This window comes from Bacillus rossius, chromosome 12 (assembly GCF_032445375.1).
Source record: "Bacillus rossius redtenbacheri isolate Brsri chromosome 12, Brsri_v3, whole genome shotgun sequence".
Classification (NCBI taxonomy): domain Eukaryota; kingdom Metazoa; phylum Arthropoda; class Insecta; order Phasmatodea; family Bacillidae; genus Bacillus; species Bacillus rossius.
Window position 1 is genome coordinate 3,256,903 of NC_086339.1, and position 25,485 is coordinate 3,282,387.

The window sequence follows — 25,485 nt, forward strand, 5'->3', positions numbered from 1 at the left end:
CAGGTTGACATTGCTTCTTACGGGAGTAATCACTAGTGATAATAATAATATTTGAACCTAAAAACACATAGTTCTGTGTTTATTTTCATATATGGCACGTCAAGCTCCAAATATGTATTAATGTTATTTAAAACACGCACATGTTTTACGTTGGAAGAAGTTTACCTTGTTACAAATAATTTTATTTCTGGCTGTGCAGCTTCAAACATTTTCGTTTGCATCAAAGATAACCAATTCGTAACCATAAGCCTTGTCAGATTTTAATCTTTACGTCCACTTTTTTCTTTTAAAACAAGATTCTGATAAGGAGAAGTTGCATCAAATTTTTAATAAAAATATTACGACGCGTTTTGTGAATAAAACCGTAAAATAAAAATATAAACTTTTTCTACTACATAACTAATGAATCAAGACACAGTAAGGTGTTCGTTAATCAATACTGAGAGAACAAGAAAGTATTGGGAACAAATTAAAATATTTACAACCATCAAATAATAATCAAACGAGTGGATTAAAAGTACAAAAATACCATTTAAACAAAAATTATCAAAATTTAATTTATTTATAAATGTTTATTGCAGTTTTAATTAATGATGGATAAATTATATGTTACTATAAGATGCATGGTTTTGTACACATAGTATATTATACATTTCAGACCAAAAATTAAGTGTCCATGCTTTGTTTTTAAAAGCAAAATACCAAAATAAGTTTTTCACTGAGACAATATTAAAAAAAAAAACATTACTATATAAATAAGTCGAATGGAATTTATTGACTGCACTTATCAAACAAACAAGCAAAGAAAATATAATTTTTAATTAAATATTTTAGGTTATTGACTAAAGGAATGTAAAATAAAAATGTATTTTGTAAGTTATTTTCCTTAAGCATTGGTATTTACAGAAATATTACTGATTACGCAATTATGGCTTTAGCCAGGAGTTAGTGATTACTAAATAAACTTCGCAACATTCATTTGAATTGAGAAAATGTTTAAGAATTACTAAAAACGAAATTTTATATAAAATTGGAAAAGTATATTATATTTATATAATAATATTTTAAGTAATAGATCAAATAATTTATTAGTTTGTTCGGTTTTTTATATAAGATAAAGATTTTTAATAGCAATAAATTTTTCTTTAGTTTGTGATTTCTGGTTACTTTTTAACTAAAAGAGTTAAAATACCTAATTTAAAAAACAATGGTCACATATTAATTACATTTTCGATAAGGTTTGTAAGTAAATTTTAGAGAATAATCTAAAAAACTAAGATAATTATAATTTTTTTGAAATTTTTTTACTTATTAATGTATAGTCCAGATTATGTTTTTATAGTCTAATTAAAATGCCAATTTTTTAAAATTATAAGCCATAAGTTTACTAGGGAGTATATCTGAAAATTAATTAAGTAACTAAATTACATATTTTTTTAAAAAAGGTTTTAAAGAATTTAAATGAATAATGGGTTAAAAGTTCAAATAATAAATAAAAACTGAATGTAATTCTGATAGAGGTCTAACTTTAAAAACATTTCTTGACGTATACAATTTTTGATGCAGTCGATATTTGCAAATTATTGCAGGATTTTTCAATAAGGAGTCCAACCAGGCTCTAAAATAATTTTTAATGAAATTTTAACGAAATCAGTTGAGCTGATACACATTTGGTGAAAAATGTTTTATCGTAAATTTAAATTTGAATTCACGCTAGTAAAGATGATTATAGAAGTCTTTGCTTAAAATAATAAAAAAAAGAATAATTGTGAAACACTGAAGAAGAAATATTTTACTATTAATTTTAAGATAAGCTTAACCTTTTAAGCTAACAACTCAAATGGAATCTGTGCTGCCCACTTCATCGGTAGTTTGGTCACAAGAACTGAGAGCCCTACTTCATCAGTAACCAGAGCTCATTAGATGAAAAAATATAAAAAAATTAAGATTCAAAGAAGTGAAGGGTTTGGCGTAGGTCATAGGGGTATGAACAGACGTTTAAGGATGCACTCGCCAAGATTGTGGTGGTCTCCCAATCAACTGGCAAGAGACTGGATAGCCGGGGAGATGAACTCGAACCCGTGACCCTCCACACATGAGCGGTACGTCCTACGACCACGCCCACTGGTGCCAACCCAATGAAAAGTTCTCACGTTCACTGTCACTCTCAGGTCTCCAGTCCGAAATCTGCATCGGGCTGAAGTACTGCTCTCACACACACCGATATGTTATCGGAGCCAGACAGGTTTGTATTAGACTAAGAGTGAAGAATGATTTTAGCGGACGCTGGCAGCAAGACTGTACTTCGTCTATGTGTGAGATCTCAAAGCAAACTGTAAGAAGATGATGCAATAACTTCACTCCAGAGTTACGTATAGAGATACTGATACTTGTGCGCTAATCCATACCTACAGTGTACTGTTACTATAAGTGCTTCACTTCTGTTTAGTGATACCGATACTTGTGCGCTAATCCATACCTACAGTATACTGTTACTGGAAGTGCTTCACTTCTGTTTAGTGATACCGATACTTGTGCGCTAATCCATACCTACAGTGTACTGTTACTGGAAGTGCTTCACTTCTCTTCAGAGATATCGATACTTGTGCGCTAATCCATACCTACAGTGTACTGCTACTAGCAGTGCTTCACTTCTCTTTAGAGATATCGATACTTGTGCGCTAATCCATACCTACAGTGTACTGTTACTAGCAGTGCTTCACTTCTCTTTAGAGATATCGATACTTGTGCGTTAATCCATACCTACAGTGTACTGTTACTGGAAGTGCTTCACTTCTCTTCAGAGATATCGATACTTGTGCGCTAATCCATACCTACAGTGTACTGCTACTAGCAGTGCTTCACTTCTCTTTAGAGATATCGATACTTGTGCGCTAATCCATACCTACAGTGTACTGTTACTAGCAGTGCTTCACTTATCTTTAGAGATATCGATACTTGTGCGCTAATCCATACCTACAGTGTACTGTTACTGGAAGTGCTTCACTTCTGTTTAGTGATACCGATACTTGTGCGCTAATCCATACCTACAGTGTACTGTTACTGGAAGTGCTTCACTTCTCTTCAGAGATATCGATACTTGTGCGCTAATCCATACCTACAGTGTACTGCTACTAGCAGTGCTTCACTTCTCTTTAGAGATATCGATACTTGTGCGCTAATCCATACCTACAGTGTACTGCTACTAGCAGTGCTTCACTTCTCTTTAGAGATATCGATACTTGTGCGCTAATCCATACCTACAGTGTACTGCTACTAGCAGTGCTTCACTTCTCTTTAGAGATATCGATACTTGTGCGCTAATCCATACCTACAGTGTACTGTTACTGGAAGTGCTTCACTTCTCTTTAGAGATATCGATACTTGTGCGCTAATCCATACCTACAGTGTACTGCTACTAGCAGTGCTTCACTTCTCTTTAGAGATATCGATACTTGTGCGCTAATCCATACCTACAGTGTACTGTTACTGGAAGTGCTTCACTTCTGTTTAGTGATACCGATACTTGTGCGCTAATCCATACCTACAGTGTACTGTTACTGGAAGTGCTTCACTTCTCTTTAGAGATATCGATACTTGTGCGCTAATCCATACCTACAGTGTACTGTTACTGGAAGTGCTTCACTTCTCTTTAGAGATATCGATACCAGTGCGCTAATTCATACCTACAGTGTACTGTTACTGGAAGTGCTTCACTTATCTTTAGAGATATCGATACCAGTGCGCTAATTCATACCTACAGTGTACTGTTACTGGAAGTGCTTCACTTCTCTTTAGAGATATCGATACCAGTGCGCTAATTCATACCTACAGTGTACTGTTACTGGAAGTTCTTCACTTATCTTTAGATATATCGATACCAGTGCGCTAATTCATACCTACAGTGTACTGTTACTGGAAGTGCTTCACTTCTCTTTAGAGATATCGATACCAGTGCGCTAATCCATACCTACAGTGTACTGCTACTAGCAGTGTCTCGCGAGTGGCTTCGCACCAGATGGACGCTCGGAAACAGTTCGGACTGTAGGGGACGCAGAGGGTGCAATAACACAGCGTGTGGGTGAACTCAGACTTTATTATCCACGCGAACAGAGCGAGTGCAGGAGACAGAGGCAGTGGTCGTCGCGTCTACTCCGGGCACTCGGAGTACAGGTCAGCAGGGCCCGGCAGGGCGGCGATGGCGGCGGCCTTCTCCTCGGGGGTCAAGGTCACTCCGTCCTTGTACAGCGCGATGGCGATCTCTGCAACCACAACCACAACCACAACCACGCGTCAGCACCTGCTGCTGCGGTGTCGCAGTTCTCCGGACAGCGCGTCTGTGGTCCCTGCGCGGCGCCACTGAGGAGCCACGCCACGTCTACGAGGTGAAGGTCTCACATCAGCTGGACCTCAACACCCCGTTGTAAGGTTACACGAACATCACCAAAATGAATATTACACATCTGTGTTTGTCAGTAAATAGGTTACAGCATTTTCTTGGTTTATGGGTGCAGGCCAGGTCATGATGTTGTCTTTCGAGTCGCAAGACAATTACATGACACGGCCTACACCCAGAAGCCAAGAAAATGCAGACAATGGCCGTGAAAGCCTGCGACCTTAATTAATAAATTACAGATTTGCGTACCCATACCAGCAGTTATACAGATATTTGATGAGTAATATATTTTTTTAAATACATTAAATTAATCAAGCTATAAACCATTTCACCTAAAATTTCTGTCCATAACCCAAAGCTTGTAAGTCCAGTGTTTCACTGGAATTGCGAGGCTTACGTAAAATCACGAAGTTATTATTTACAGGTTAGCCAGACTAGCACGTGTAATAAAGTGAAATATATCTATTTCATATTTTAACTGTTTTTATATATAAGGACCAATTAAAAGAACAGTGACTAGTGAGAAGAGAGGAAAAAAAGGGCCAAGTTTGAACTTAGATCACTTGTATGAAGAATATATGAGCAAAGAGTAGGTCGATATCAGAGTGAAGTTTTGCCTTTGGCTTGAACTGAGGACGTTCAGGGAGCGTCAGCTGTTTGCCAGAGCTTGGCTTGGCTTGGCTTGGCTTGGCTTGGCTTGTGCCAGCCTGCAGGTCACTCACCGCTGCCGATGTCCACGCGGCACTGGTGGTAGACCAGCCACTTGCCCGGGGAGATGCCCACCACGTCCCAGTTCACATCTGGAAACATGACACCAACTGATATCGACTGTCTACTGCAGTCGGTCGTGTAAACAACTGAAGTGAACGAGGACTTCATCAAACATTTATTCCATTGACAACTGCACGACTGAGGTACATGAGCATGATAGTGAGGAGCAGTCATTTTTTTTTTAAACTATGGTTTGATTCGGAGTCACACTTTCCTTTTCGATTTTGTCCTTTTTGTCTTCATTTCTATTAGTTAAGGGTTTTATCTGTAAATTTTACACTAAAACTGTCTTGCATTTATTATTCTGGTATATTTGTACTAAAGAGATATTTGCAAATTGTGACATGATTGGTATACAAAGTCGGAAGAGTAATAATAATTAAAAAAAACAAACTTGAAGGATCTTTTGCTTCCACACTAAAAATTTTAGTAAAAAAAAGTTGGTAATATTTGTGACCAAGAATCAAATACAGGAGAGGTGAAGTTGTAAGTATACGGAAAAAAAGCCATAGGCTATTTAGTAATGACAATAAAATTGAATCTAAACATCAACATGGCGGATGAGACCCTACCTTTAAGTCTCATAGACAGCGGAAACATTCCTTGAATGAAACTACAAGAGAGATAAGGACGATCAGTAGGATGTTAGAAGTAACACTGTCCATCCACGTGTTAGATGTAACTTGCAGAACATGAACGACTCCCCTGCAGAGTTACGGCTAGAGACAGCGCTAGTAAATACAGCGTGTAGTACTGTGTGGCGAGACAGACACTCACTGTTGTCCAGACCGACTCTCTCTCCGTGATACCGTCCGGAGTGTCCGGTCTCGCTGATGTGTCCGTGACTGGTCTCCCAGGCGCCGGCGCTGCGACCAGACAACACTTTACAACACTGCACTGCGTACATCTTTGAAGAGTCACATATATCATCATAAAGTATATAATTTATGTACGGGTATTTATTAGCAGTTAAATTGTTAAGTAACTTTTTTCCTATTAAAAAATTACACAAATTAAAGTTGCGTGACGAAATATACAGATTTACCTATTTTATGTCAGTTTTAGTAACACCATTGAAACTAACTCTACATCACTCATCTTCATGATGAGCTTTGAGAACGATTAAGGAATATTAGTACTTAGCTATTACAGGTTTCTAAGAAACATTTTTATTTCTTCCAGCAAACATTTTGTATGGCAAATGAATGCCGTTTGAATTAATATGGTTTTAAAAAGAATTTGGTGGTGTGGTGGCACCGATCACACTTACGTGACGTTGTACTGGTGGATTACGTAGTTGATGACGTCACCGCTGCGCTCCAAGGTCTGGTTGCCGCACTTGTACTTGCCGTTGTACTTCTTGGGCCAGGCGATGGCTTTCCACGTGCCAAGGATCTGGTGCAAGGACAGGACACACGTCAGCCTCGCTACGTCCTCCTGTTGCCAAGTGCAGCTCGGATATGTGTACCAGATGTCCGGCCTTAATGACATTGTCCAATAGTCCTTTTTGAGCCTTTACTTTCGGTAGTAATTTGTTTTCAAAAACGTCAAATAAATATGTATATACTTACAAATAATTACCAAGTGATCTATAACAACTATACAACTGGGGTAATTTCAACTTCAAATAGATCAGCAAACAGTGTGATTTGCATTTGAATAATAAAAATAAAATTTAATACAAACTATGGTTATCAAAGAATTGCTTAACAAAAAAAGAACAAAAAAAAAAAAACAAGCAATGCTTCGTGAGAGACTTATCGACATTTGAGAGGGGATGAAAGGAATGCAGTGACTTGTTAAACATGAGAAGAAACAATACAAATTGTGTTCTGTATTTGGTCATCAAATAACACATACTCGTAAGAAAAACTTAAATATATGGCCTACTATATTATTAACTAGCATCTGCACTATAAAAAGCCCTAACCTTTCTCTTAAATGTAATTTCCTTCGTGCATTAATTAGAATGTCAAATTCTAAAAAATTGTTAAACGTCAAGAAGTAACTGGCAGCAGACGTTGCCTTGGTAATTACAAAAGACGTGGCCCCAGTAGTGCCAACAGAGGGCCCCAGTGGTACCAACAGAGGGCCCCAGTGGTGCCAACAGAGGCGGCCCCAGTGGTACCAACAGAGGGCCCCAGTGGTGCCAACAGAGGGCCCCAGTGGTGCCAACAGAGGGCCCCAGTGGTGGCAACAGAGGCGGCCCCAGTGGTGCCAACAGAGGCGGCCCCAGTGGTGCCAACAGAGGGGTCCAGTGGTGCCAACAGAGGCGGGGCACCCACCTCGCTGGAGTCCAGGTTGTCGACGGCGGGCGGGTTGTGGCACTCGCCGAGCACTGCGGCTGCCAGCGCCAGCACCAGCACGAGAGGGGCGATGACGGCCATGTCTAGTCTCGGAGTTCAGGTCCCAGCAGTGCCGGGACCCCGCCGCCCCGCCGATATATACCCTCCCCGCGGCGAGACCTCGTCGCTGATTGGTCGACGACTGCCCGGGTCACACCGGGGTCACACGCGCGGAGAAACTGCCCAGCCCTCTCCCAGGTTCCAAACAGAGCTTATCATCTGTTCATTACAGCATCAGCTCTGGTCAGGAACAACTGTTCTCGTCGGTGATATGGAAACATGTAACCTCAGTAACGAGCATATTAATGTGTTCTCATGTTGTCCATGTTGAAAATACTCTCATAATACGAATCTCGGACACGAAATTTAATGAATTATTCCTTAAAATAATTGTCGTGGGTTGTAAATACAATGATACATAAATTTTCAAAATTCCAAACCGTCTTGATGCGAATCACACATATTTTTTTTCTGCGCCCGCTGTTAATATTTGCTATCTGAATCGTTATCGTTGCCTGCCAATATCCGCGAATCTCTCTGCACGAAATAGAATGAAAATTTTAACTATTAAAATCCGCTGGGGAAAAAACCTAATGAGATTTTAATAAGACCTATACTCCGTCTCTGGACTTCAATTTTGAGAAGTAATTTTGCTAATCTACTGCTTTCCTTGTTTAAAATTCAGTGAACAGTTAAATCTATAAAGTTTAAGCTCATGTTAGATATTATGCTTCTATGGATTCACTTTTAAATACACTACACTAAGTGTATGAACGTATATTTATTTTTGCTTAAACGACCTAAATCAGTCTGTAAATACTCACTACGAACAAACATTAACCTTATTGAGCTGATTAAACTTTATTATTACATAATATTATATTGTTATTTAAAAAGTATAATTTGTTTTCCAAGGACGAGGTTTGAACCGTTCCTGAAAACTAGCTCTTGAACCTTACAAGCACGCTTTCTACCGCTGTGATACCGATCCTGTTACGATTTTGCAATGATAATATATATTATATTAATTATAATGCCATTTTTATACGTAGTTTAGGAATTTAATTACTTTTTACAATGACTATTTCGGTTTACCTAACATATTCCAGGGTATTTCACTTTCATAAAGTTTCTTTTGGGTCACCAATACGTCTGGTATGTCCCCTAATGTTTACGGAAGTGACTATACACGGGTTTATGTTGGTATACGTGGGTCCGCCATCTTGACGACTTCGGCACCCATTTCCGTTCGTTCTACTTCCGTTCCATTCTCGAAATTACTCCTACCAAATGCCTTAAATCGAGAGATATGATGTTTACACATAATTTATTTTCTAAAATGTGGAAGAGCTTCTAGGTTATGCTAAGCTACTGTTATTACTGTGTGTCAGTTTCTTGTAAGATTAGAATGTTATTATTTCTTTTGACATAATTTTTTTTAGCTTTCGTGCAAGTGCCGAGTGTCAAGTGGTTCGGAATCCAAATAACATGGATATACCGTTGAGCCTGCTGTGCGTCTATTACGTCCATATTTAATATTCGCACCAAACACTTGCCTACTTGCACATTAAATAATTTGTATTATATTTTTATTAAACTAATTACAATTTAATTGTTTTTTCATACTATAATTTCCCGATCCCATTTATAATAACGTGGTGGTCTACCCTTAAGATATACTAACTGTATATCAGGATGGAACATTTTTATGTTAATATTATTAGTGCTGACTATTTCTTGGCTATTTTTATTTGTAATTATAGGTAAATTTCAAAGAAATACTACCAATGGTAGCAATTACCATGGTGCGATTTCCGGAAATATATTTATATAGGTTTTCGTTTCATGGTCCACAGACCCCAAAACCATCAACTCAAAGTTTATATATATATATATATATATAAATTTTGTGGACACGATAAATGTTGCAATTTTTCACAAATCACATCCAAACATAGAAAATGTTGGTCAAGTTCGTTGATGGCCAATATCCGACCAAAGGGTTAGAAATGGGGAAGGTTTTTGAAAAAACAAAAACAAAAATCGCTGTAATTATATTATGCAAAATATCACATAATTTTTTTTTGATGGTGCTTCCAAATGTGCTACCGTTTTGTTGATGTTGCTTCCAAATGTGCTTCCTTTTTTTGATGGTACTTCCAAATGTGCTGCCTTTTCGATTATGGTGCTACCTTTTCGTTGTCGGTGCTTCCAAATTTGCTGCCTTTTCGTTGTCGGTGCTTCCAAATGTGCTGCCTTTTCGTTGTCGGTGCTTCCAAATGTGCTGCCTTTTCGTTGTCGGTGCTTCCAAATGTGCTGCCTTTTCATTGACGGTGCTTCCAAATGTGCTGCCTTTTCATTGACGGTGCTTCCAAATGTGCTGCCTTTTCGTTATCGGTGCTTCCAAATGTGCTGCCTTTTCATTGACGGTGTTTCCAAATGTGCTGCCTTTTCGATTATGGTGCTACCTTTTCGTTGTCGGTGCTTCCAAATGTGCTGCCTTTTCGTTGTCGGTGCTTCCAAATGTGCTGCCTTTTCGTTGTCGGTGCTTCCAAATGTGCTGTCTTTTCGTTGTCGGTGCTTCCAAATGTGCTGCCTTTTCGTTGTCGGTGCTTCCAAATGTGCTGTCTTTTCGTTGTCGGTGCTTCCAAATGAGCTGCCTTTTCGTTTATGGTGCTTCCAAATGTGCTTACCTTTTTTGATGGTGCTTCCAAATGTGCTGCCGTTTTGTTGATGTTGCTTCCAAAATGTGCTTCCTTTTTGTTAATGTTGCTTCCAAAATGTGCTTCCTTTTTGTTAATTTTGCTGCCTTTTTGATTGGATTCTTGGTCCTCTTGTAAGCGTAGAAAACATGATTCGTTGGTTCAGTTGAATATAATTAGCTGACGATGAGGAAGGTCGAGAGGTTCGGAAATAACTGGTCTATACGTCTGACATTGATTATGACCCGGTCTCTCGGTCCGAAGACGCTTGGTCTATATGTATCTATGGCTTTGTACATTAACGGTTTAGAGGTTATTCAGATTATCGAAAAACTAGACTTTCATGTTAGGCTTATCGGCAACGTATTTGATTCGTCGAACATTGTCGTACATTGACTTGTGTTTTATTTTTGAAGAGAGGATGATTTATAAACTCCGCGAAAGGTAATGGAAAAACAGAATATTAAATTTATTTGATATTTAGTTACACTTGTCACAGTTCAAGTATCGAATCGAGGGCAGGAATCTGGCGATTCAATATGAAAATTAATGAGTGTTTTTTTTTGATGAATTTTGGATTTTTTCCCGAATTTCTAGCTAAATAATTACACGATTTCAAGATGGCGCCCGAATTTCAAGATGGCGGGGCACCTCGGTAATAAATGTTTACTGCACTGTAGCGGGTTGGAATTAAATTATCCAGATGGAATTTACTCTATAAGACGAGTACACGCACAAGATGGTGTACTCCAGCAGGTGGTAGCTCCAGGTAGCATGTACTGAACTTAAAATGTTGGATCCATGATGGTCGACAAGGACAAGGTCAATTTTCAAGGTCAAGGTCAAATTTCAAGGTCAAGTTCAAATTTCAAGGTCAAGGTCAAAGTTCAAGGTCAAGGTCAAAGTTCAAGGTCAATTTTCAAGGTCAAGGTCAAATTTCAAGGTCAAGGTTAAATATCAAGGCCAAAGGTCAAGGTCAAGGTCAAAACTCATTGCCAGCAGTTGATGACAAGGGTATGGTGACCAGAAAATTATACTAACATGGTATCAGTACACTCTAGCGGACGAAAACAAGATGGTGGTCTTAACGCTTTACCTAGAGGATTCATACCTTTTTTTTTTAGTTAATTTTTTTAAAATAATGAGTTTTAAATGCTTTGCATGTTAAAATTTAAAGGGAAAAAAATGGATATTCAAACCTAATTCATATTTTGACGGACTGGTGAATTAGTATTGTACTTTCAAATAAATGTTTTTTTTATACAGATTTGCTATTTCAAGAACATGACAGAATGTATGTAATATTAAAATTAGATTTGCCTTTATTTATTGAAGTTTGAATTGATTATTCCCTTTTACAACTTGTCGTAGGAGCATTGATGTATTAACTTATTTGCCTATCTAATCAGCTACGAACCACGTGCAACATTATTTTCGCAATGTTGACTCCACAAGACTTAACTGCGCAGTTGTATGACTCTTGACACGGCCTGTTGATGTCGAGGAGTGCATCTTGTGACCCGCTTGAGCGGTCGATGCGTTGGGCGATAGTGTCAGGAGTCTGGGTGGACCCGCCACCCCGAAGACGAGGTCTTGAGGACATCAGAGAGCGACATGCGAAAATACAGTTTCAGATTATTTATTATGTAACTTGTTTATTGCTTTCCTGCAACGGAGTGCCGTTAAGGATATGAAACAGACCTAAGGCAAACAGACTGCGTAATCACGGTCATTTACTACACACAATTGACTTGCAAAAATAAAAAAAACCGCATGACAAAGACGCAAGTATGCCTGTGAACGTAGATGATATTACACTTTATTAGCAGCTTGTAAGTATTTAACACCACGTGTTAATTTTTCTACACACTGTAAGGATCTGCGAAGATTCGGTTTTTAAAATTATATTAAACTAGTCTTATTTATTATTTGTAAAACTTTATCTAGCCATATTAGCCAACAAGACAGTTTTGAAAATGCTTCTTATATAGCGTTTTCTATTTTAAATGTTAAGAGAATTGCAAAATGAAAGAACATTCTATAACATACCTTACAAACAATATTTGTTCTTATTTACCCCAAAATTAATGAAATAAAGGTTTGCGAAAATATCAGGGTAATATTTGTTCGAGTATTCACATGAACAGTGTAATCTTGAGGTAAGTATTATAAATTATTATGAAGAAAACAGTTTAGTAAGTTTAGTGACATTTTGATAGTTGTCTAAAAGCTATAAATATTATTACCAAAAGAAACATTTTAAAGAAGTGAATCCCAGGGATAAAAATTAAAGTTCTTATTTTACTTTTTGAAATGGTTATAATAGTATGTTTGTAATCAATATGAAGTAAAGATTATTCAACTTAAATAACTTGTAAATGTAAACCAATGTTTCACGTTTGCTAAACAGGTGAATGTTGTGAGACTACTTACAAAATTATATTGTATAATTGAAATAACTTTGATTATTTTTTACAGTTTTATTTCATTTTCCTAATGTCACTTGACTTAAAAAAACACAAAAGACGCTCAACGTTGTAGCAACATAATTGACGCCCAACGGAATTCCAACAACGTGATATGATTTAGCTGCAAATTTCTAAAATTTTCCCAAAAGATTTTGCAGATAGTTTGTACAACTAAAACTAAAGGTTAAAATAACTCAGTTATTTCCACTGGTAATAATTTGCAGGAATTAACAACCACTAATTCGACCGCAAACTGTAAATTCGCAGGTATAATTAACCGTATGTTCATCTGCGTACTTGTTAAGTTTACAATTCTTAAGTTTTTCAATCGTAAAACCCGACATTAAGGATTAACATATCACAGCTAAGCCTAGATGCTTAAGGCGTCCGGACCACCGAGGTTATAGTGGGCCAAACAATTTGGCTTTAGGTGTCCGGACCACCGAGGTTATAGTTGGCCAAACAATTTGGCCTTAGGCGTCAGGACTTCCGAGGTTATAGTTGGCCAAACATTTTGGCCTTAGGCGTCAGGACTTCCGAGGTTACAATGAGCCAAATACTTTGGCCTTAGGCGTCAGGACCTCAGAGGTTTCAGTGTGCCGAACACTGGCTGCAAACGCAGTCTTGTCACCGAATCATGCTGCGGGTTTGGTGTCGAAGTACGACCTTTGTCGTGTGAGCGCGTCACGGAAGCGATCTCAGGGCAGTAGTTGCCGCCACCAGCGCTATCAGTGGCGATTGCACAGCCTTCTCACTTGTTTTTTTTTTCAGTTTCATTAGGGCTGGAATAATAATTTTTATTTGTTTAAAGTTATTTTGCGGATTGAAGTTTATCGCCAAAAAGCACGCATTCTTAGAAAAAAAAATTGTTTGCTTGGGTCGGAGGTCAGCGCATGCTGTTTCGCAAGCCGGCGGTCAGAGGCTGGCGCCGCGACCCAGTCCTTGACTCGGGGATAACCTTGTCTTTTCCCGATGGCAACACGTCCAGGGGCTGTGGACTCGCCTTAAGGGGCCCGCCACGTGTCGGCGAGGCGGGATGATAGGCGCGACGCTCGCTGGTGCTTCTAGCGCGGTGTCTCCTCTGGACTGGCGCGCAGTCTTCTCCCAGTGCACAGCACCGGTGACCGTAACATTATATGACTAAGAAAATATGATAAAGGGGTAACGCAAGTCCCTCAAGTGCTTCCAAAAATGTGTACCCGATGTTTCAAGCCTAAAAATTACTCTGACAACACACGTTTTAGCCATTTTAACTCTTATAAAAATACAGTTGAAAAACTTAATCCAAAATCAAAAGTACTTTTCGACCCTCGGCGAACTCTTAAATGCTTTTCGTAAGCAGGCCCCACTCGGATATATTGAGTAGTTTTGAAATCGCGTTGTTTTTCCTGAAACTCTGCGCACCGCGTGTGTGCCCGGGTAGGCGGAGTCAGGGGGTGCCTCCCATTTCAGGTCATGATTTTATATTTATATTAATCACTGATCAACTTTTAGACTTTTTCAATTGTTTAACTTTCAAGAAATTAAAAATATATACAGCACATACTTTTTTGCATAATTAGCTGCCAAAGTTACATTTTTAACGTTTTCAGGTTGTACAAATTAAGAGAATTTTATTTATTGCAGAACTCAAACTTTTTAGGTTTAACTGCAATGCCACTGGGCATTTTAAGTAATGGTTTGAATTTATTTCAGAAAATATTAATTAATTTTACCTGGAATTTCAAAATTCTCAAATTTATTACGATTTTGACAGCCAAGAAACATGACATGAGTTTTTGTGATAGAAATGCAAACCATATCATGAAGTAGCCAGTGGCATTGCATTTAAACATTAAAAGTTTCAGTTCTGCAATAAATTAAATTCTCCTTATTTGTACAACCCAAAAACGTTGAAAATGTAACTTGGGCAGCTAATTATGCGAAAAGTGTGTGCTGTATAAAATTTTCATTTCGTGAAAGCTAAACAATTGAAAAAGTCTACAAGTTTATTTGTAATTACTGTAAATATAAAATCTTGACCAGAAATGGGAGGCACCCCCTTAACGCTGGTCTGTAGTTGGCTTTGCACAAAGGTAGCGAGGGCGAGACACGTCAGATTTGCAGCAGCATTTCTTCAAAAGTGAAATATTTCATTAAGTGTTTATATCAGACAGAAAGTCAGAACACTCATCATCTCAGAGGTTCTAAGCAACGGAGATTTTGTGCTCTGACTGAACTATCTAGCCGAACATAAACTAAACAAATTTAAGAATACATATTCGTGATATTTTGCAGGTTTCACCATTAATTCAGTGCATGCTTTCAACCACGTGAAACTGATGAATTTTTGTTTAATTTTTTTCCTAAAGACATTTGTTAATTATGTGCCCATTTTAACTCTCGTGTTTTATTCACGAGACATACTAGTACAAAGTAAATGTTATACGTAATTTTTCTAAAGGCAAAACCGACCTCTCAGTAACCAAACCAAGGTGTATATAAATACCTAATGTGGACATATATCAAATACTAGTAATAATATGTATTAAAGTGGTGCATAACATATAAACCATATCACCACTCAACATATATAACTACATGTGTACAAAATAGTATGTGTACCAAACGTTCGTGGGCACTTGTGCCTTTTTTGCGTTTCGCCTGTGTGTTTTCGAATTTAACTCATCTTCAGTCCTACAACACGTTAAATAATACGTGAAATATGTATGAGACATTTCGCGCCACCTGTTTTTACTGCTTCTCGGCGGTTTTATTACACTTGTTAGTACAGCTGGCGCTATCTGTTGTCCCAATTATGTACTTAAAGATGAAACTCGTTCAAGTTTCCGACGCATCCTGGAAGCGACATATGAATTTGAATTTGAATTTCGTACCAATTTTGAGTCTCTGTGGAAAAAAAAAACTTGTCAATTCTAAGAAACACAAAAACATTTCTATTTTCTTGTTTCTATTACGTCAGCCAATTTTCGATATTAAAAAAAATGAAGCTGAGTGCGAGTTGAAATCACGTACCAAGCATAAAACAATAGATAAACTATATTTTCTCTACAGTGACACAGACACAGAGGCAGATCTCACGGAACACAGTGTCTACAACGACACGCATACGGTAACGCATCCGTATGGATTAGCTCGGCAATACCCAGCTCTACCGTTTACGTTACTCCGTGCGACCAATAGAAATCGAGAATTTGGCCGCGGTGGAAGCCATGTTTGTTTACAATTTAAATACGAGAACAACTATTTATACTGAACTATATATACTGAATATCTAGTGTTCTATAATTACACTGTTGTTTATTTCAATTAAATATATAAATACTGACCGTGTTTTGCTTTTGGATCTCAATTTTTTTTTAAATTAAATAATTTTTTTTGTAACCGTGAAGTTAAATCTCACCGGTTGCGGTTTGTTACGGTTCCGTGTATTGTAGAAGCGACAGACGGAAAGAGAAACGTAAATATCTTGCGGGTCCGTGTCATTGCAAAACGAGCCTTAAGACACCCTTGGTTTGATACATCCTAGTTACTGCGTTTCTTAGAGGTTAGAGCCATTACACAAAGTGGTCTTAAGAGCTTACTTCGATTATGTCTTACGTTGTTACAAAACAGAGGTGCCATAAATGCCTATATATTATTTTTCTATCGACGCTTCTTTAACAAAGAAAAAGTCTCTCTTAGAAAGCAAATCTTACAAAAAGTTTTATTTTTTTTTTCCAATTTCTTACGAGTCAGAAGTCTGTGACAAAGTGACAGGCGAGTTTGTCTCGGGACTGACACTAGATAGGGGCTTCGCAGCTCTCATCTCACGCTATCACCAACTCGAAATAATGTGATTTTAAGGCATGCTTTCAGGGCTGGATATAGGGGAGGGCAACCGGGGCGAAAGCCCCGGGGCCCCCACAAACAGAGGGCCCCCACAAACTACAATAGAGACATCGGAAAAAAAATCTTTCAAATTCCGACATGTAAACACTAGTAAATATATTTTCCTTTGATATTCTTTTTTCGCTGTTTTACCTTTACCTACAGTACTTTGTACATACATGATTATATTATTGTTAAATATTAACATAAATAATTCATCTATATTTTTTCACTCCAATCATGCAATCAGTAAAATATCGAACCGTTTATCGAAGCTTTCTCTCCTGAGCATTGAAAGCGATTTACTCCGGGAATTGGATTTCAGCGAAATCAACGAATTTTCGGCGAAAAAAGCTCGGAATGCTCCGTTCATTAACGCTAAAATTTAATTTAATATAATTCTTGTCTCCGATTATATTTATGTATGTTTTTTTAAAATATTAAGAGAATCTACTTAATATCACAATAAATTATTTATTGGAAAACTCGACTGAAAAAAAATTGTTCATTTTATTTGTAAAATAATTTGGGGCCAGGGGGCCTCCGCTCCTCTGTTGCCCCGAGGCCTCCAGACCTCTAAATCCGGCCCTGCATGCTTTAGAAACCCTTTCTTCGGGAATTTGCGAAAACGTAATTTTGATTTATTTATTTATGACATTCTAAAAGTAAAGTTCCTAAAAAACCATTTAGCAGACAAAAAAAACTTTTATAAATATTTAAATACGGTCATATTGTGAATGTATTGGAAAACACGTGATAACAGAAGCAAGACATTGCCTTCTTGAGGGGAAAAGGGGAAGGAAGGCCCAAGCTTGGAGTGGCTTCCCCTCGCGATCGGCTGTCTCGACCGCCGGCTGACGTCACGGCGAGCGGCTGCGGGCGGGGTGACGTCACTGCTCGGAGGTCCACGGCGCCGCGCGCCAGTGCTGACGTCAAGATGGCGCGCGGCGTGACGTCAGCACTGCCCCGTCACGGGCGGGGACATGCCGCTGCCAGAGTGACCACTGAACCCCGGCTAGCGAGGACTGCGCGGAGGTAAGTGTGCCCAGTGGCGTGGCTGGATTCAAAATGGCGCCCTTGGCCAGAATTCAAAATGGCGCCTCTGGCCAAAATTATAAATGGCGCCCTTGGCCAGAATTCAAAATGGCGCCCCCTCTTGGATTTAAAGAGAAAGGGGGGAGGGCTCAGTAACCACCCCCTCCCCAGACAAAAAATCACGAAATTTTAAAAGCAGGAATATTTAGTTCATTTGACTCTCTCAAGGGTAAGTGACCCCTGTTTCTCTTCACGATTCACGAATGTTTCGTGCATCTTTTAAATTTAGTATTGTTTATCAGAGTTCTGTCTGGACGGCATTAATAATTTGGCTCGACCTTTAAGAATCTGTTGATGAGTTAGCAGTATTTCTGGCCTGCAGACTCCTGGAAGAGCTACGCCCCTGGGTGTGCCTGCCGTGGAGGCGGGAGTCGTGTCGCTTTCTAACCTCGCAGTCGCCATATTGTTCCGCCCAAAACACCGCGGAGATGGTGTTTGGTGACGCATGATGTTTAGCATGGGCGTTTGGGGGGGGGGGGGGGGGCTGGTACTATGAAGCCCATCGCTGGGCTTGCAAAATCGTGCCTGCGAAACGGGTTTGCTAAACTGAAACGTCGCAACTTTTTTTTGCATGGGAAACTTTCGGTGGATTATAAATGATATCTGCATATTGCACGCATATAAGGCCAGAGTATGGGCAGTATACAACATACGAGTACCCATCCAGCGATGACTCATGTCGGTTTAAAACCCACCCTGCCCTCCTCCAGAATTTCCACGGGCCCCGCCTTGAGAATCCAACAGACTTGCGCCCTTAATGTTTAGTAAGTTTGAATTAGAATGCGTTCTTTAAATGGTTCATGCAATGGGTAATTTTTTTTATCCAATACAATTATTTTTTCGGACATACTCCATTTCAGTTTTACGCTGTTTGTCGTGGAAAAAATTTCAAGAATGCAAAAAAAAAAAAAGAAGGAAAATTGAAGACATGAACCCACAGAGACCACGCCTAAAATCAGACGATGTCGAACAGACGGCGCAAAAATTAAACTAAACAGGTACATATTATGGAAAACACAACGACGACAAACGTAATATCAGACAGCACAAGAAATTCCGTGAAAGGAATTCAGTCCTGAAAAGATTATCAGTTACTAACACAGTGAGTGGACCAGACAGTTTCAACAAGAACCGTAAATGCAGACAAGTAACAAACCTGTACAAAGTAGCAAACACAACACAACGAACATTTTAAAATATTAAGATAGTTAAGCCTGATCACAATCAATAATTATTGATGAAGAATCATTGAAAAGTCTAATGAAACAAAAAATTTCGTTATCTTTTACATACTGGCAGCTTTCGTTACGTAGTTTTGATCGAAATGATTTCAGTGCAAACTGTCTATTGTATAAGAAAACATTTCACAGTCAATTTTACATGTTATGTATTTTTTTTTAAATTTGTTGTTATAGAAATTTGTATTTTAATTCATCTGTTGTTTTTTTTCAGATGGGACTGGGAAAAAAAATGGAAATGAAGACATGTGAGAATCATTTAATTAACAGATAGCACATATGTGCTGATATGTGCAACAAAACAAAACAAAATTGAATGATTCTAATATTCATTTACAAAGACTTTTTCTAAGTCAGCAATCAAAACCGTTTATTGTTATGGCTAAAATTAAGAAAAAAGGTAGAAAAATATTAGTTTCGACTTAAACCAAAAATGTCCTAAATCTTAAAGAAAACATACTAAGGATAATTTATCTAAAACAGTTTTAAAATGAAGAATATGTTATGCATGGTTCGTGAATTCTACTCGAAGTAGCTCGGTTTTTAGACTTTTTTTTATGTGACTCTTTAGTTCTCATTAGATGTCCTTCGCCGTTTAAAGTGCACTCACAGTTATGCAAACAATTACAAGAGTATGGTTAATAATATATCATTTTGAAGTTAGTCAACTATATTTTCAATATCACATAAAAAGCGGTCCTCTATATCGATGTCTAGATGCAAGTCAGAAGGCTCCTGTGTCAATCTCAGTTTAGAAATTCGGAAAACATCAGGATGAAAGAAAATGCTGGGCAAGACTTTCAAATGTGTTTGTTTACTTGAGAACGAACAGAAAGCATTTTGACTGTGTAATACCACTCCATGCTTAATTTAAGTAGTGCACGTTGTAGGGATTCTTTGGATATAGCAGAATTATATTTTCTGCTTGTTTAATTGAAAATAACACAAAATAAATAGTTTGAAATAAATTTGCACGTGTTTGACCCCCTGGCCCCAAATCAACTAACATATCTTTTTTTTTTGACATTTATTAACTAAAAAAAACGCTATCAAAACATAATATATTAAATTTTTGATGAAGTAACGTTTTTGACAAGCACCGTAGTTAGTATATATTTCAGTAGATCTTAATATACGGATGAAAAATATTTTTGTTTGTATTGCTGAAATAAATGTAGAGTTATTGGGCAAACTGTTAAGACTGTTGAACATTTTTTTCCCATCTAAAATGAGTTTTTTTTAGATTCTGTTTTATAATCGACCCTTTAACTATTTTGGAAAATTGTGGGAATAACTGTTATAATTTTAGTGTGTGTACAATTAAGCTATTCCAAAAATATATATGGCCACTTATTGAATTTTTTTTTTTTATCAGGTCTGAAAGTGTGAACAACATTTAAAGGTGACCAGTTAAGAAATGTTTTGAACTGATGGCAACATGTTTCGGATTCGTGCAGTAGTTCTCCGAAGGGAATTTTATTCAAGAAATGCTGAGATGCAGCTTAAACAAACAGTAGATAAGCGTATTATGTCCTCGAATGAAAACCATGTCAGTAAGTGGGCTTACTGCTAATGTTTTCGGAGTTCAGCTTAAAAAAAGGGGGCGTGGCTGTGTCATGGACACGGCCGTGTGTTGTACGTGAATACGTGTACGTAACAGGTAATATTTTCTATACAAAATATAAAAAACTCCTTTTTTTTATTTTAACACCATATACATTCACTGTCACTGTTTTAAACTAATGTTTTATATATGCAATCAATATATTCTGACGAGAGCTGACGATTGAAACTTAAAAGAACGTCGTAGCTTCTCCGAGTCAAAAGTTATACTAAATGGAAATCTCGAAACGCAGCCAAATGACCTCAAAATGGTGGCGCTTCCCCCTCCACCGCGCGCCATACGTCACAGTCCTCACCTTAACGTAACGAATTCTTTGATCCTTTAGCTATCCAGTGGCGTAGTTAAATTTTGGAATGAGATGATAGATTAGTAGCTGCAACACCATTTTGTTATTATTCGTTTTTTGAATTGCCTCCCACTATGGAAGCAATTTTAAAGACGTATTCACGTAAAAAACTAAAGTCAGTTATGGGTACTGTCGACAGAAGTGAAAACTTAAAATTTTGTTTTTAAATGTGTAATATGAATGTACGCAAGAAAACGATTTTGGTATTATATCACTAGCATGTCGGTGACGCGAACCCATAAGTTTTGCCCCTACCAATAATAACTTAAAAACTAGAAGAAATGAAGTTTTTTCATTGGAAGAATAAAACATTATCTTAAATCTACAAATAATCAACATTATCTCTAATAAATCAATAACCTGACATTTCAAGAAATTCACATCGTAAATAAATAAACAAAATAAAAAAAACATAACCTCAACTTAACTACCTACCTACTAAAAAAAATATCCAATACTTGCAATAGGTACCACACAATAACGTTCAAATTTCTTGGAAAAATAAAGATAAAACTAAAAACTTGTATCTTTAAAAATAGAATAAATTAAGTTTCATCCTTGAAATATAAAAAAAATTAAAACGTCACATGACCATGTCGATGACGACTTACATGGATTTACATCCTATCCAAACCTTCTTATAGAAGTTTTGACTAAAAAAAAAAATGTCTTTTGTGAATTTTGCGACACGAATTTCCGTTTCATTCCAAGTGTCGGGTTAATGGGGTTCGTTAGTGTCACCGGTCCGTAGGCCGGGGCTGGATGAGTCGACCCACGCTTCGTTTAGCACAAGCAGACCGGAAGCAGCCCATGAACATTCCCTGCCGGGAAGCCTTCATTTCACAGATGAGAGAGCCACACCCCAAGTTCCCCGAAGTTCATGCTCGCTTTTTTTTCCCGTACCACAACATGTGTATTTATTTGGGATGTAGCTTACTCATACGTCATACGCCGTTCTATCTCATTGTATAAACCGGTGTGGCATTAAATTTTGCGGTCGATTAGGATAGGTTAGCTACATTATAAATACTTTAAAACATTGTGGATGGTTGGTTATATTAGGTAAGTATAGCTACATTAAAAATACTGTAAAATCATTTTATGGTAGCAAATAACGTTTTAATATGCAGCTATCCAGGGCTAGGAAACCGTTTACATGATTTCACAGTATCTTTAATGTAGCTATCCTAACCAAATCAACCGTCCACAATGTTTTAAAGTATTTATAATGTAGTTAACCTAACCTAATTGACCATAATTTATCATGAGTTGTCCAAAATTAACATTCACGGATACACGGCAAACGAAAAATATGGCGGCGTACAAATAAATACCGTTGCCTTGTTTATGGTCTTTCCTTTTATCAACACCGCCATATTTATTTACAATGAACAAACAAAAAACCCGAAGATGCACGATCGGGTGTGGCTCTCTCGTCTGTGAAATGGCTTCCCCAGTGCAAGCCTCGCTCCGCCATCTTGACCATAGACTAGGGACCACGTAGACTGGTCGTTGTCTTCTGCGCGTCGCTTCGGCATCGGCGCACGTTTTACCGAAGTAACTGTCGGAACAAACGCAGTGTTGTGTTGCGAGAGAGTGAAAAAATAACCTAGCGTCAAGACGTGTGACTACACGATATTCTATAGATAATTCGTTAAATTATACATTATAATTTCTGGGGTTTAAATTATTTTTGAGAAATTTGAAACACTGTAGGTTTAATCACCCATAAATATGTATAATTTCAAATAAGCTTTTCTAAGAGATAAGAAAGTTAATTTCGTTGTCATATTTCATACCATCGAGGTAAGAAGTAATAGACTAATACCTCCATGTTCATACTGGGCGTACCGTCTGCCACCTATCGGACTGAGGTGAAAACCACGCCATCTTGTATGTCCTAAATGTTATAAATGAAAACAATATTCAAGCATTGTTATAGTTTTCGAGTTATGTACAATTTTTTTTTAAACTATTTTTTCTCCACCCTTCACCAAATTATTAGATACTATAGCAAAATAATTTTCTACGCCATCATAAATGAAATTAATTATTAAATCAAACACGTTACTCTTAGGGGAATAATTATTGAAAATAATTATGCTGGGAGATAAATTTTTATCGGTTAGATTTTACGCCATACCGTAAAAAAAATTCTAATTTAGCAACTTATTTTAATAAATTACTATTAATATAAATAAATTGCTAATTTATAACAAAAAATACATTGCTAATAGTCAAATTTACTTTATTAAAATTTTTTTGGTGCATATGTCTTCCAAAGAATTGCCACCCCCCCACCCCCAAAAAAAAGTAGAGCATAATTTATTTTGGATTGTTATCAAGAGTATGGTGATATATAACTGCGTAGCCACTGTGCAGATTGGCGATTAAAAAAAAGTTTGAAAAATGCATACAACACCATCAACTGTCTCGTCTTGCAATTGAGAGTTCTGGAATAGTCTGTATAACACGTCGGTAATTGTGGAGTTAAGGCTATTGTTACCTTCAGTGTCTCCTTTTCTTCATTTGGAGTCCGTGTGGTGAGGAACACAGCCTTAATCCTTCGTGTGGACGATCATTTGGTAGCAACTACATAGGTACGCTTCGTTTCTTCCTAGAACGCACTCGACTCCACGAAGCAGTGATCTCGCTGGCCAAACTCGTTACTCGCCGTCGATGGGGGAAAAAAATAATGTTCTCTCAACTTTAGAAAACACGTGTTTTCTGCGGAAATGTGTTGAGAATCGGCGCGGGCCGACCATGTCTGCAGAGTGGGAGGAAACAGACCCTCTTCGGAGGTCTCGCCGCGCGCTATGCCTACAACCGGGGGTCAGGCACTACTTGGGGAGCCACAGGGGTGCGGGGGTCAGCACTGCATTGACGTCAATGTGACGCACACGATACCAATTACTTCTCGCACCGGCAGATAACGGCTGCAAGATCACCCAAGAGGTCGCAGCCTGTTGGAAATGATACGCCAAAAATATGACTGAGATTTTGGCATACTGCATTGCTTAAGAGAAGATATATATATATATATTTTAAATACGGGCATAGTTATTTAAGTACTTTATTAAATCTGCAACTAAGAAGATGACGAAAGTGATGGTAGCTCTTTGGGTTATTTTTGCCGTACATTAAAGACTGCGCTTTGGAAGATACAACGATGCAATATTAAACTGGAAAAAAAAAGAAGATAAATTCACTAAATTGACTTAAAATATAATATGCATTTATTTGGTAAGTAACATAGAGTGATGAACTTACTAAGATTTTAAAAAAAATATCCCACCAGTGAACGTTCTCAAACCTGTTTTACAAGATGCTTCGAAGATGTTAACTCAGGGATGTTAAAAACAATGCAGCGCTTTTTTTTAAAGGTTTCTTAAATTTATTTTATTCATTTTATAAAATACTCACTCATAACCATTTACCAGGAGCAAAGGTGCTATAGATTTGAAGCATTTTATATGCTTATTAAATTCTAACTTGTAATCAAAGTTTTTAAAAATTGTCTATTATTATAGGTGCGAGGGCTATTTTGAAAACTCAAATACAAGCTTTCCTAACTAATTTTAATTACATATATTATCAACATTTAATAACATTTAAGAAATTCTCAGTTGTACTGCTGCCTCTGGCCCTTGGCTCTGCATGTTCGACTTCTGTGCAAAAGCAACTCGCTGATACACTAAAAAATGTTTTGTACTCTTTACAAGGAAAATCCTCGGAAACCAAGTTTACATCTATATCACTTGTAACCTAGGAAAACGGTATCAAAAAACGGCCTCTCGTTGAAAAATAAAAATCCAGTAGTCGGTTTTATTATCGTTCCCTAGTTTTTTTTTTGGGTGCTGAATCCGAATCTGGAGATACAAAAAAAATGCCTGATGCGTTTTGAGATATTTGCAAAAAACAGCCAAAATTGTTCCATTTTAATTTTTGTTTTTCACTTGTAATTTTGAACACTTAATGTGGTAACGAAAAAACTCATTCCTACAGTTTTTAAAGTAGACTACATTCTTCACAATTTGAGCTGAACCGCAGTTCCCAAGATACAGCACTTAAAAGATTGGTCTTTTTTTTCTTAAAAAAAAAAAAATTGAGTTTTGGGTCACATTTTGAGCTAAATATTGGGAAAGTGGAAAAGTTAGAAGTTAACTTTAATATACAAGCACAGAAACGATGCATGTAGACACAATGGTTGACTAATTATTTGCAAAAAAAAAAAGAGAGAGAGAAAATTGAATGTTTTGATGATTCAAGTTTCAAACAGCACAAAGCTTCTGCCTTGCGGTTTTACAAGTGATATCATTGGCAACTGAGTAGTTTCCAAGGGCTATCCTTGTAAAACAAGGTGTAGAGTGCGACCAGGTGGTGTCGGTAGGGGCGACTGTGCCGCCGCAGCGCCCGCGCGGACAGACCTTATCGCCGGTAGCCGATCCCTGAGCAAACTGCCGGCGAGGCAGATAGCGCAGGCCCCGCTGTAAGCGGCTTGCGAGGGGAGACCAGCTCAGCCACACCTCACGTGAGCCACCCCGTGGCTGGGGGGGGGGGGGGGAACTGCAACACTGCAGTCGCCTTTACGTGGAAGTAACTGTATCGCTGACGAAAATTTTCCTTTTCG

At 37.7% G+C, this 25,485-nt stretch overlaps 2 protein-coding genes across 3 annotated transcripts in view; one reads left to right on the plus strand and one right to left on the minus strand.

Annotated features, from left to right (window-relative positions):
* LOC134537381 (uncharacterized) overlaps positions 1 to 25,485 on the plus strand; it is an 843,397-nt gene that overhangs the window by 636,518 nt on the left and 181,394 nt on the right. The gene's annotated exons all lie outside the window — the stretch shown is intronic.
* LOC134537370 (uncharacterized) lies at positions 4,079 to 23,668 on the minus strand. Of its 2 annotated transcripts, XM_063377728.1 has the most exons (6): positions 23,362 to 23,668; positions 7,453 to 7,731; positions 6,438 to 6,562; positions 5,945 to 6,033; positions 5,119 to 5,196; positions 4,079 to 4,262 (listed from the first exon to the last, which is right to left on the minus strand). In XM_063377728.1, exons 2-6 carry the CDS (start codon positions 7,552 to 7,554, stop codon positions 4,150 to 4,152), a joined length of 507 nt encoding a protein of 168 aa, XP_063233798.1. In that variant the 5' UTR covers positions 7,555 to 7,731; positions 23,362 to 23,668; the 3' UTR covers positions 4,079 to 4,149. The 2 variants fall into 2 exon arrangements, with proteins under 2 accessions (XP_063233798.1, XP_063233797.1); XM_063377727.1 differs by lacking the exon at positions 23,362 to 23,668 and having other exon boundaries at positions 7,453 to 8,407.